This window comes from Narcine bancroftii, unplaced genomic scaffold, assembly GCF_036971445.1.
Source record: "Narcine bancroftii isolate sNarBan1 unplaced genomic scaffold, sNarBan1.hap1 Scaffold_151, whole genome shotgun sequence".
Classification (NCBI taxonomy): Eukaryota; Metazoa; Chordata; class Chondrichthyes; order Torpediniformes; family Narcinidae; genus Narcine; species Narcine bancroftii.
In genome coordinates, this window is record NW_027211886.1 from 4,519,218 (window position 1) to 4,533,379 (window position 14,162).

Here is a 14,162-nt window from a genome sequence, read left to right on the forward strand (position 1 = left end):
TATGAGACAACTGCTAAAAAGACACAGGACAGTTATCCACAAGTAAATCGCAAAAAATACTATTCCCTTCATATTCCATCAAAGAAAAGCTTGATCAATTCTAGATGGTTGAAAGAAAAAAAATAGATAGAATAGGACTTGACAAGATAAATTTGTTCAATCCAGAAAATTTACAAAATTGAGACCATATTCGTATTGAATGTTTAATGATTTGATTCATCATTTGTTTATTCAATTTAGTGAGCGCAAAGGGGAACAAAGGAGAACCCCTGCACCGCGCTCAAGGCTCACCCATCATGGACAACGAATTTCATCTAAATCCAGAAAATTATATACTTAATATTAATTGCCCAATAGTACAATCTAAAATTTTTAGATATCTGTAAATATTTATTACTTAACTTAAAGTTCTTATTCTGCCATATATATGAAGAAATTCTAGAATCATTAATATTAAAAAAAATTTTAGGGATGAAGGTTGGAACTACCTGAAATAGGTACAAGAATTTAGGAAAAATAGTCATTTTTAACTGCATTAATTTGATCAATCAATGATAAGAAACAAAGAGACCATTTCTTTGGCTTGGCTTCGCGGACGAAGATTTATGGAGGGGGTAAAAAGTCCACGTCAGCTGCAGGCTCGTTTGTGGCTGACCAGTCCGATGCGGGACAGGCAGACACGATTGCAGCAGTTGCAAGGGAAAATTGGTTGGTTGGGGTTGGGTGTTGGGTTTTTCCTCCTTTGCCTTTTGTCAGTGAGGTGGGCTCTGCGGTCTTCTTCAAAGGAGGCTGCTGCCCGCCAAACTGTGAGGCGCCAAGATGCACGGTTTGAGGCGTTATCAGCCCACTGGCGGTGGTCAATGTGGCAGGCACCAAGAGATTTCTTTAGGCAGTCCTTGTACCTTTTCTTTGGTGCACCTCTGTCACGGTGGCCAGTGGAGAGCTCGCCATATAATACGATCTTGGGAAGGCGATGGTCCTCCATTCTGGAGACGTGACCCATCCAGCGCAGCTGGATCTTCAGCAGCGTGGACTCGATGCTGTCGACCTCTGCCATCTCGAGTACCTCGACGTTAGGGGTGTGAGCGCTCCAATGGATGTTGAGGATGGAGCGGAGACAACGCTGGTGGAAGCGTTCTAGGAGCCGTAGGTGGTGCCGGTAGAGGACCCATGATTCGGAGCCGAACAGGAGTGTGGGTATGACAACGGCTCTGTATACGCTTATCTTTGTGAGGTTTTTCAGTTGGTTGTTTTTCCAGACTCTTTTGTGTAGTCTTCCAAAGGCGCTATTTGCCTTGGCGAGTCTGTTGTCTATCTCATTGTCGATCCTTGCATCTGATGAAATGGTGCAGCCGAGATAGGTAAACTGGTTGACCGTTTTGAGTTTTGTGTGCCCGATGGAGATGTGGGGGGGCTGGTAGTCATGGTGGGGAGCTGGCTGATGGAGGACCTCAGTTTTCTTCAGGCTGACTTCCAGGCCAAACATTTTGGCAGTTTCCGCAAAGCAGGACGTCAAGCGCTGAAGAGCTGGCTCTGAATGGGCAACTAAAGCGGCATCATCTGCAAAGAGTAGTTCACGGACAAGTTTCTCTTGTGTCTTGGTGTGAGCTTGCAGGCGCCTCAGATTGAAGAGACTGCCATCCGTGCGGTACCGGATGTAAACAGCGTCTTCATTGTTGGGGTCTTTCATGGCTTGGTTCAGCATCATGCTGAAGAAGATTGAAAAGAGGGTTGGTGCGAGAACACAGCCTTGCTTCACGCCATTGTTAATGGAGAAGGGTTCAGAGAGCTCATTGCTGTATCTGACCCGACCTTGTTGGTTTTCGTGCAGTTGGATAATCATGTTGAGGAACTTTGGGGGACATCCGATGCGCTCTAGTATTTGCCAAAGCCCTTTCCTGCTCACGGTGTCGAAGGCTTTGGTGAGGTCAACAAAGGTGATGTAGAGTCCTTTGTTTTGTTCTCTACACTTTTCTTGGAGCTGTCTGAGGGCAAAGACCATGTCAGTGGTTCCTCTGTTAGCGCGAAAGCCGCACTGTGATTCTGGGAGAATATTCTCAGCGACACTAGGTATTATTCTATTTAGTAGAATCCTAGCGAAGATTTTGCCTGCAATGGAGAGCAACGTGATTCCCCTGTAGTTTGAGCAGTCTGATTTCTCGCCTTTGTTTTTGTACAGGGTGATGATGGTGGCATCACGAAGATCCTGAGGCAGTTTACCTTGGTCCCAACAAAGCTTGAAAAACTCATGCAGTTTGGCATGCAGAGTTTTGCCGCCAGCCTTCCAGACTTCTGGGGGGATTCCATCCATACCTGCTGCTTTGCCACTTTTCAGTTGTTCGATTGCCTTATATGTCTCATCCAGGGTGGGAACCTCATCCAGCTCTAGCCTTAGGGGCTGTTGAGGGAGCTGGAGCAGGGCGGAATCTTGGACTGAGCGGTTGGCACTGAAAAGAGATTGGAAGTGTTCTGACCATCGGTTGAGGATGGAGATCTTGTCGCTGAGGAGGACTTTGCCGTCTGAGCTGCGCAGCGGGCTTTGGACTTGGGGTGAGGGGCCGTACACAGCCTTTAGAGCCTCGTAGAAACCCCTGAAGTCGCCAATGTCCGCGCTGAGCTGTGTTCGTTTGGCGAGGCTAGTCCACCACTCACTTTGGATCTCCCGGAGTTTGCGCTGAAGATGGCTGCATGCGCGACGGAAGGCTTGTTTCTTCTCTGGACAGGACGGCTTTGTAAGGTGAGCCTGGTGGGCAGCTCGCTTCTTTGCCAGCAGCTCCTGGATTTCCTGGCTGTTTTCGTCAAACCAGTCCTTGTTTTTCCTGGAGGAGAAGCCCAGTACCTCTTCAGTGGATTGCAGTATGGTAGTCTTCAACTGATCCCAGAGGGTTTCAGGGGACGGGTCCGTGAGGCGGGTTGCAACGTCGAGCTTTGCTTTGAGGTTTGCCTGGAAGTTTCCTCTCGCTTCGTCTGACTGCAGTTTTCCAACATTGAACCTCTTTCTGGGGGCTTTATTGTTCCTGGGCTTTGGCTTGAAGTGAAGGTTGAGCTTGCAGCGAACCAGCCGGTGGTCAGTGTGGCATTCCGCGCTAGGCATGACCCTGGTGTGGAGCACATCTTGTTTGTCACTTTCTCGCACCAGGATGTAGTCCAGGAGGTGCCAGTGTTTGGATCGGGGATGCATCCAGGTGGTCTTAAGGCTGTCCCTCTGCTGAAAAAGGGTGTTTGTAATGACAAGCCGCTGTTCTGCGCAGAGCTCCAACAGGAGGCGCCCATTGTCGTTGCACTTGCCGACGCCATGCTTGCCCAGGATTCCTGGCCAGGTTTCTGAGTCTTTGCCGACGCGAGCGTTGAAGTCGCCCAGGATGACAACCTTGTCGGCTGTAGGGGTACGTTGGATGAGGTTGCGCAGGTCGGTGTAGAACTTGTTCTTTTCTGCTGGTTCCGCCTGGAGGGTTGGAGCATAGACACTGATGAGGGTGATGTGACGCTTGTTTTGAAGTGGGAGTCGCATGGACATGATTCGGTCCGAGAGGCCTGTCGGAAGGTTTTCGAGTTTGGAGGCAATGAAGCTCTTGACCATGAAGCCTACACCAGATAGGCGTCGTTCATCCGAAGGCTTGCCAGACCAGTAGAGTGTGTAGCCCGCGCCGCGTTCTTGGAGGCTGCCTACATCTGCCAGGCGGACTTCACTGAGAGCGGCTATGTCGATGTCAAGTCTGAGGAGTTCATGTGCAATGAGGGCAGACCGACGTTCAGGTCGGTGGCTGTCAGCCTTGTCTAGCATGGTTCTGATGTTCCAGCATGCTAGCTTGAGTTTGTGAGCATCTTTTGAGGGGGAGGACGTGGAGGGGGAGGACGATGAGGGGGAGGACGTGGACCTGTCCTCGGGCCTGCGCAAAGGAGCTTTTAGGTGGAGTGCAGTGCGCGCAGTACTGGCCCCACCCTTTACACCCATGGTTCGTGTGCCCGTATCGGGGAGACGGCGGCCCCGGCCTCGGTCGAGTGAGGCAGGCGGAGGCCCCGGTCCGGACAGGGAGTGGGAGGCGGCGGCCCCAGTCCAGGCACAGGGAGAGCAGCAGCGGCCCCGGCCCCGGTCGGGGTGAAGGGTAGACAGCGGCGGCCCCGATACGGGCAGGAGCAAGGGGGAGACGGCGGCCCCGGCCTCGGTCGAGTGAGGCAGGCGGAGGCCCCGGTCCGGGCAGGGAGTGGGAGGCGGCGGCCCCAGTCCAGGCACAGGGAGAGCAGCAGCGGCCCCGGCCCCGGTCCGGGCGAAGGGTAGACGGCGGCGGCCCCGATACGGGCAGGAGCAAGGGGGAGACGGCGGCCCCGGCCTCGGTCGAGTGAGGCAGGCGGAGGCCCCGGTCCGGACAGGGAGTGGGAGGCGGCGGCCCCAGTCCAGGCACAGGGAGAGCAGCAGCGGCCCCGGCCCCGGTCCGGGCGAAGGGTAGACGGCGGCGGCCCCGATACAGGCAGGAGCAAAGGGGAGACGGCGGCCCCGGCCTCGGTCGAGTGAGGCAGGCGGAGGCCCCGGTCCGGGCAGGGAGTGGGAGGCGGCGGCCCCAGTCCAGGCACAGGGAGAGCAGCAACGGCCCCGGCCCCGGTCCGGGCGAAGGGTAGACGGCGGCGGCCCCGATACGGGCAGGAGCAAGGGGGAGACGGCGGCCCCGGCCTCGGTCGTGTGAGGCAGGCGGAGACCATTTAGTAAACGATAGTTTAACATGGTCAATTAAGGGTAAAGAGTTAACTTTAAATAAATCTTTATGCCTCTTAGTTTTTTAACACCCAAATAAGTAAAATTATTAGTAATCAATCTAAATGGAGATTGTTCATAGATTGGAACATGCATATTTAATGGTTAAAAACTTGCTTTTATTGAGGTTCAATTTATAACCAAAAAACTACTAAATTGAGCAAGTAATAACAATGCCTATGTCTCAAATTACCCTGGTTCACATGGGACACTGTGTACACAACACCCCTTTCAAAACAGTTGGAAAAATTCATTTGAATTACTCAGATATGATGTCCTTTTAACAAATCCATACTGAATTGACCTGATTCATTTCTGTATCTCCTAGTGCAAATGACAGCAGTCCCTCAGAATTTTTTCCAATACTTTCCCTACTACTGATATTTGACTCACAGGCTTGCAATTAGTCTTATTCCTGTTCCCATTCTTTCATAACAGTACTACATTCATAATCCTCTGATCACCTGGCATTTCTTTCTAATAGAGCTTCAACCTTGCTTCGCATAGCAGCAGGGGGTTCTTTTTAATTGTCCAGTCCCTGACTTCCACAAGTTGTACTTCCATTAACCAATGTTATCGTTCAACATTGGGCTAAAGATGACTTTTAAATGCTGTACCTATGTGTCCAAACTCATCCATTCCAAACTTAATGACAAATTCCATCTGGTCAGTATTTCAGTACATTCTGCCTTCAACGCCCAGAGCTGGTGGAAATTTAAACCTGGCACAGGATCTACCAGCTCATTTATTTGAGTGGAGATTTGACTGCCTCAAGAAGATAAAAGCAGGGCAAGTTCCAGATTTTTCATTATTTGCATTGGCTAAAATTTATTATCAATTTTTTTTTAAGTGTTTGGGATGATTTCATACCGTATATATTTGCGTAAATGTCAAACTCATTTAAAAGTCCTCACGCTACTTTTGGCCAAAAGATACGGAATTTTCTTCGCTATAATTACTGTATCCTGAAAGGGTACTTAGCATAACATTACAAAAGCCTTAACACTTTGTCTGCTTATTGTTCACAGATGTAAACAGTCATGAGTAGGACACAGCTCAGCCAAAATTCATTAACATTATATTATGCTATTACTGAGTATATAAGCTAGGCTGATACACCTTGTATCTCTCTTATTTGCCGCTCTATGGTCTGGCAAGTCCCATGGTCCGACACATTTGAATCTACCGGAATTAGTACAAACTCCTTACAGACAGTGCGGGCCTCGAACCCCAGTCCCGATAGCTGGTGCTGTAAAGGCATTGTTTTAACTATTACGCTAACTGTGCCTCCCCACAGTATTATTTCCTGTTTTAAGCTTTGTTCTATCTTTGATATATTTATACAGGGTGTTCCCTTAGGGGTCAATTTTTGTTTTCCAGCATTTTCTGTGGTCCAGCAATGGCCAGGTCCCAACATCACTGGATTAAAGAGGTACAACCTGTACCACATTTCTGAGTAAGTAATTCGTTAACTTTAAATTATGGTACATTTACACAACTCTTGGTCTGCCTACCGTTCGCAGATTTAAACACAGCTATGGATAGCAGTTAGGCCAATTCGACCGAAATGCATTAGTGTGAATTTCAGACCCTCAAAAACAGTATCCATGTAACAGTCAACCCCATAAAATTAACATTAAAATATGGTCTAGAAAATATGATTTTTACACAAGTATACAAGGTAATTTTAAAAATGCTTGCAAGAGACATTCCAAAGTATTCCAAGAGCTTGCCAACTTTGAGAAATGCAGATTTTGGGTGTTCTACAGGGCTGTCAGTTAGGGAGAAGGATTATTTAAGCTAACCAGGCTCTGTATCCATAAAAGTAATCGTCAATCTCCTTTGAGTAAAAGAAAATAGTAATTTATTTCTATCAGCTGGCAATTTCCCAAACTATTTGGAAATGGTATTTTGATTTTGATTGGTTTACCCAGATTAATAAGGACAAATGGAGCTGTTTCAATTATACACAGGGAGGTTATCATAAGGTCTTATTTCCTGTTTCTTACCTCACCAAATCCATTTAGTGAAGACAGGTGACCCTTACATTATGGACATGACAACCCTTGCATTATTGGCATTCAAGGCAAACAGCCTGTGTCATAATTTTTCTCTGATTCACTTCGCTTGGCTGTCATTGGAAGGATTTATTGTGATGTTTTGAAAGATAATTGGGACAGGGTCTGCAGAACACCAATATTTTGTCTGGTTTCTTTATTCTGTTTGGAAATTGAAAGGAATAACTGAAATCAAAGCTTATTTCCAGTAGTCAGCTCATTAAATTTCCTGGGAGAATAATAATAATAATTCAAGAGAGTATTTTCAAGGAAGGACTATAAATATCCTAAAATAACACAATTGAACAAGCACAGGAAGTGGATGACACGGGTGTGAATATTTAGCTCCACCATTTATTAGAGCAAAGTAACTATATTTGGGACTATTGTATTTACATTGGATACGAATAGATACCTGCACATAGTTAATTTTTAGCCCATTTACTTGAAACAAATTAAACCAAGTTAAGAAAATGTATAAATTACCTGTTTCCATTTCTTTGCCTTTGCCCTACAAATAGCTGGCAGGTATCTATTGAAACAGCACTGAGCAACAGAGTCCAATTCCTCTCTAAAATCTATAGTGACCATCAGTGTACATCTCAACCTCTATTTCTGGGCTGTTAGAAACTGTTAAGCAGTTGGAACTGCCTTGAAAAGTCTTCAAAACTCAAGAGAATTCACTTACCCAATTGTGTCTTCATCCATAACATAAAACGAGAGGGTGTGAAAGCCCATGGGCAGGTGGAGAGTATATTCTTCGCCCCAGAATGGATTTAAATCCTTCCATACTGTAGCAGTTCTAAATATGGAAACAGTAGCAATCAAAATGTGACAAACTGAGGACAATCAAAAGCCCCTTTCACACTTGTGTTCCACTAAATCAACAGTTCAATGTCCTGGGACAGGTATGGGGGCTTGGCCTTTCACACGAGACCACCCCTAACCGGGACACTAATCGGAATGACACAGCACACAAAAGGGGGAAGTGATGCCATCTCATTCTATCCAATGGCTGGTCTCCAACGTCCAGAAGATATACGAATCCATCACTACATAATCAGGTCTTATCAGCCTCTTTATTTGCAAGTTGGTGCAAAGAGAAACTGGTCTTACAGGCCAGGGAACTCCTGATCTCATGTGGCATAATTTCAATTATCTCTTACTCATAACCTATGAAGTGTTTGAGGAGGAAAGATTGGCTGAGCTGAGAGTCAGACATAGAAAGCTCTTGTTTTTAATGAAGTATCTTGAATGGGTGCATAATAGTAGAAAGATGTGGAAGATGGTATGCCACTCCTGGAGAGTATCGTTCCATCAGCGTGCTTTTTGGTGTTGGTATCATTGTACTGAGACAGGTGGCCACAGCGGTGAGAAAGTACATCATGCCACGTTTTTCATAGGGTTGCCGACTGGAGAGCATCTTCAAGAGATTATGGAGGCATTTGAAAGAAGGGGTGGTTATAGATGGCATACATATTCCCATCATTGCCCCATAGGATGATCCAGCATCCAACTACAAATGAAAAGGATGGCACTCCATCTTTCTGCAAGCTGTCGTTGACCACATTTTCTGGTAAGGTTTACCTTTCCATTATTAGCATTTATCCTCACTTGAAAATATAAGCATTAAGCGATTTGAGCCTTCACCCTCTAATGTTTGTAGCTTCGCAGATGTCTATGCGAGCTGGCCAAGTTGCACCCATGATTCTCGCATTATTGTCAACTCTCCGATTTACATAATTGCTGAAGATGCAGGTGGTCAGCTATTCCCCAGTGACACAAATGATTTCTGACAGTGCATTATGATGCTTTAACAGGTACACATGACCCTGTGAAGTTTGTGATAAACCCCAGCTTTGCCTCTGTTCCCTTCTGCTTCTTTTCACCCGCACATTATATTTGATTGTATCACAGGTCTCCAGAAATGTGAATGGTGTGGAAATACCTGCACATTTGATCGCGGAATCCCGCCTACCCACTGTGAAAATGGCTGATGAAGGGGTTCACGTAACATCACGTCATTGATCACTGTAAAAGCACATTCATCTTCAGATTAAGCTCCGCTAGAATGGTTATGGAGGTTGCTGGAGGTGCCTGTTCAAACGAATAGATATTAATACTGCCTTTGTGTCAGATGTAGCTGTTGCCTCCTGTGTCTTGCATAATATCTGCGAGCTTAACAAGGAGCACTTCCTGGAAGAGTGGAGGGCTGAAATCTCCAATCTCCCTCCTCCAGAACATGTCCCTTACAGTGGGGCCACAGGTTGTGGTCCGCATGAGGCTATAATGACAGTCCTGTGTGGAAATGAGGATAATGACTAAGTAAAATTCTATAGGTCTATAAAACTTTATTGCTTGTCTTTGAACATAGTGCATCTGTTAAATTCAAAATTTAAAATAACAACTGTATAATAACCATTGGAACTTTATGTGCAACATCAATGGAAACATGGACAATAATTGTCAACAAAGGCGGTGCAAAAACTTTCTTGAATAAAACATTAACATCTTTAAAACACATTTGGCAACTTTTCATTCATAGTGACCTTCAACTTGATTTCAACATACTATAGAATTGTAAACTTTACGACTTTGGTGATGAACATCATTCATCAACGTTCTCATCCTCATCCTCCATCAGGTGAATGTAAGACCTAATAATGACTTGATCAGCTGAACCCTCAGCACCTACAGGTGACGAGTGTGTCCCACCCAAGGGGTTGATAAGGGGTGGGATGTAGACTGGATGCACCACTGGACTCTGAATGCAGCCACAGGAAGGGGAATGCTGTGTAGGTCGGCAAGAGAGAGGAGAATGGAATGGGGAGGGCTGATGCTGGTGCATGGCAGCAGGGTTATGCAAAGAGGCACGTGGCATCATGGTGGCAGAGATTGGTTGGAATGATAGGGAGGATGGTGGGAAGGGGGATGCAGGAGGCCTTCCAAGGGTGGAAGGAGACTGAATGGTGGAGGGCCAAGGATGGACTCGCCCAAGCACTTCGATTGATGAGGCCATTCTGCTTATAACCACTGTCTGAGCCAGCATCTCCTGTCGAATCTCCTGTCGAATCTCCGTTATAAGGCATGCCAATCCTTCAGCATGCCTCTCCCTTCTGTTGGTTTCTCTTTCATGGTTCATATGGTCTACTTCGGCTAAGAGCACACGCATATCATTTGCCGCCTCCTAGCACTTCATGGGCTTCCTATGTCTCAGCCTCCTTCTCACACCTAGATATTGGTAAGTATGTGAATTAAATGCTATGCACTCACCTTTAATTCAAGCAAGATTTTTCTTTGAGCAGATTAATTACGAGTCTCACCAGCTCCCAGTACAGCAGGAGGTGTTTGTAATGATGGTGATCATAGTTGTAATGTAACTAGTAATGCCTTAAGGTTTACAGCTCCCGTTTGATTATACTTGGAGCTGACACAGAGCAGGAGACTGTAATGGAGGTTTGCAGCCTCATGGTGTGCCTCATGGTGCTGTTTACATCAACTTTAAACTAAGGAACCTTTTCCTTCGTCCATGTGTTGTCTAAGAACTCACACATACAAAAACAAAATAAAACCTGGTGTCAGAAGTGGGGTGAAGGAAATTAGAAGGAAATACTTTAAAAGGTAAAATCTAAAGGCAGCAACTGATCAGTAAAGGGAAGGTAACGAGGTGAAAAATAGAAGGATTACACCCACCAGTGAAACTTCAGCTGACAGGTAATGTGGCTGAAAATTGAAACAGTGGCAGTTGGAACTGACGAGAAAAGTAATAAAGTGAAAGTGTCAGTCATCTTGCATTTGTGAGTGATTAAGTACTGAGGTGTATAATAACTTCACATTTGCTGCAGAAGATGACAAAATGAAACTGGAAAAAAATAATGCAACAGTTTGAGGTGTACTGCATACCTAAACATAACGTGATGTTTGAGAGGCATAGATTTTTCACATGTATACAGAAAACAGAAGAAAGTATTGATCAATATGTGACTAAATTGAGAAACAGAAGCAAAGCGTGTGAATTTGGTGGACTGACTGACTCACTGATAAAAGACAAACTGGTGTGTGGTATTTCAGTTAATAATCTAAGGGAAAGACTGCTAAGAGAGCAAAATCTAGACCTGGAAAAAGCCATAGCACTCTGTAGGGCTACAGAAATTGTAAAATCGCAGGCAAAATTGCTGTTCAGTGAAACTAGCTGCTATGTGGATGCAGTGAGCAAGAACAGACATGAACTTTTTAACAATAAATGTGCCAAGTTTGAAAGAGAGGCATGGCCAGCGAACAAAAATGAAAGGGACAATCAAAAGCCATGTTGTCAACACCTACAAAAAAAGTGTCCAGCATATGGTAAAACTTGCAATATGTGCAACAAAAGCACCCATTATGTCCATTGCTGTAGGAACTAAGTGCAACAAAGCAAGGTTCATGCAATGTATGAAAGGGAGAAAGAAGAATTCTATGTAGATGTTGTGACTGAAAACAAAGTAAACAGAGACAGGATGTTGAGTTTAAAAGTGAATTACATATCTTTCTTTGGCTTGGCTTCGCGGATGAAGATTTATGGAGGGGGTAAAAAGTCCACGTCAGCTGCAGGCTCGTTTGTGGCTGACAAGTCCGATGCGGGACAGGCAGACACGATTGCAGCGGTTGCAGGGGAAAATTGGTTGGTTGGGGTTGGGTGTTGGGTTTTTCCTCCTTTGCCTTTTGTCAGTGAGGTGGGCTCTGCGGTCTTCTTCAAAGGAGGTTGCTGCCTGCCAAACTGTGAGGTGCCAAGATGCACGGTTTGAGGCGTTATCAGCCCACTGGCGGTGGTCAATGTGGCAGGCACCAAGAGATTTCTTTAGGCAGTCCTTGTACCTTTTCTTTGGTGCACCTCTGTCACGGTGGCCAGTGGAGAGCTCGCCATATAACACGATCTTGGGAAGGCGATGGTCCTCCATTCTGGAGACGTGACCCATCCAGCGCAGCTGGATCTTCAGCAGCGTGGACTCGATGCTGTCGACCTCTGCCATCTCGAGTACTTCGACGTTAGGGATGTAAGCGCTCCAATGGATGTTGAGGATGGAGCGGAGACAACGCTGGTGGAAGCGTTCTAGGAGCCATAGATGGTGCCGGTAGAGGACCCATGATTCGGAGCCGAACAGGAGTGTGGGTATGACAACGGCTCTGTATACGCTTATCTTTGTGAGGTTTTTCAGTTGGTTGTTTTTCCAGACTCTTTTGTGTAGTCTTCCAAAGGCGCTATTTGCCTTGGCGAGTCTGTTGTCTATCTCATTGTCAGACAGCTCCAAGAAAAGTGCAGAGAACAAAACAAAGGACTCTACATCACCTTTGTTGACCTCACCAAAGCCTTCGACACCGTGAGCAGGAAAGGGCTTTGGCAAATACTAGAGCGCATCGGATGTCCCCCAAAGTTCCTCAACATGATTATCCAACTGCACGAAAACCAACAAGGTCGGGTCAGATACAGCAATGAGCTCTCTGAACCCTTCTCCATTAACAATGGCGTGAAGCAAGGCTGTGTTCTCGCACCAACCCTCTTTTCAATCTTCTTCAGCATGATGCTGAACCAAGCCATGAAAGACCCCAACAATGAAGACGCTGTTTACATCCGGTACCGCACGGATGGCAGTCTCTTCAATCTGGGGCGCCTGCAAGCTCACACCAAGACACAAGAGAAACTTGTCCGTGAACTACTCTTTGCAGACGATGCCGCTTTAGTTGCCCATTCAGAGCCAGCTCTTCAGCGCTTGACGTCCTGCTTTGCGGAAACTGCCAAAATGTTTGGCCTGGAAGTCAGCCTGAAGAAAACTGAGGTCCTCCATCAGCCAGCTCCCCACCATGACTACCAGCCCCCCCACATCTCCATCGGGCACACAAAACTCAAAAAAAAAGAATTACATATACATTTCAGTTAATTTGGATACTGGAGCACAAATTAATGTAATATCAGAGACTGATTTTAAGAAGATTAGACCGATACCAAAGAAGTATGGAACAAAACTGAAGGTGACAGGATATTCAGGAATCGATATACCAGTGCAAGGAGAATGCATGGTCAAAGTGAAACACAAGGACAAACAGCACATGCTAGCATTCATCATGGTATCAAAGGATCTACAGGCCATACTAGGTTTAATAGCCTATGAGAAACTCAACCTGGTAAAAAGAGTCCTCATTGTGAAAAGCGAAGGAGAGAGTCTATGATGAACTATGAAAGAGTACAATGACCTATTTCAGGGTCTAGGCTGCCTTCCAGGAGAACACACGATCAGAGTGGATAAACATGTGCCACTAATAAAACATCCACGCAGAAAAGTTCCTTTTCTGCTTCAAAAGCACCTAAAAGCAGAGTTGGACATGATGGAAAGCCTGAACATGATTCCTTCTTGAACCCCAGGTGTCATAAGCGAGATTAAAATACGGCCAGTCCTAGTGGTCTGTGCCCCTCTCCCATCATGGTCCATGACCTGGTGCAGCCTCCTCTTGAGTGTTTTTAATTTGTTGATAATCTGTCTCTTTTATATCCCAGTTTCCTGAGCTTTGCTCATAAAATCAGCCATCCTTAATTGTGCCCATTAACTCATACCCAGATGCCTCCTCCAACCATAGTGTTAGAAGATGCAGCACCTCCCTATCACCCCAGCTTTCAGAAGCCATTACTTTTGTTCTATTTTAACCTTTTTCACTGGTTTGAACTTCTTTAAAGTTAACCCAAATATACTCTGATCTTGTGAATCACAGCACTTAACAAGCCCGGGCAATGTGCCTTCCGACTTCAGAGCAGAGATGGAGGAGGAGTGTCTGGATTACCTTCACTCCAGCTCACTTCTACCCAGACCCTGATGTGATCACACAAAAAATGATGTCATTTCAATTCCACAATGCACTTGCCCATTTCACACTTCCCTTATCACAACACAGGCGTCTTGGGCTCGAGACCATCAATCCCCAGTGTGAGATGATGTCATCGGATGCCGGCATTGAGCAGATTTTGCTTTCACACTTGCTACTTTAAAGGCTGATTGGAGTTTGTTTCTTGGAATCACTGGCAAGTGTGAAAGGGGTGGCCAAACTTGCTTAAAGAGCCATATACAATAAACTTCAGATGTTTGAGAGCCACAAGACATGAAAAAAAATTACATACACATTTTTACTCCTCCGTGCACATTTTGATACAAATCTTTATATAATAATAACAAATATATGTATGTAATAATATTTATTCATGTATGTAGTTTTTACCCTTTGTACTGGTTTCAGCAATCAAAATGTAGACAATATATACTCGTGTAATAGTCAAATTTTGTGAACCAAGTCTTGGGGTAAAATTTAGAGGATCGATTATTACACACACA

At 45.6% G+C, this 14,162-nt stretch overlaps 1 protein-coding gene across 2 annotated transcripts in view; it reads right to left on the bottom strand.

The window, feature by feature from the left end:
* LOC138750451 (rasGAP-activating-like protein 1) overlaps nucleotides 1–14,162 on the bottom strand; it is a 313,399-nt gene that overhangs the window by 285,203 nt on the left and 14,034 nt on the right. For both annotated transcript variants that reach the window (XM_069912509.1, XM_069912508.1), the window contains exon 3: nucleotides 7,496–7,609. In XM_069912509.1, coding sequence (XP_069768610.1) covers nucleotides 7,496–7,609 — 114 coding nt within the window. The remainder of the gene's footprint in view (nucleotides 1–7,495; nucleotides 7,610–14,162) is intronic.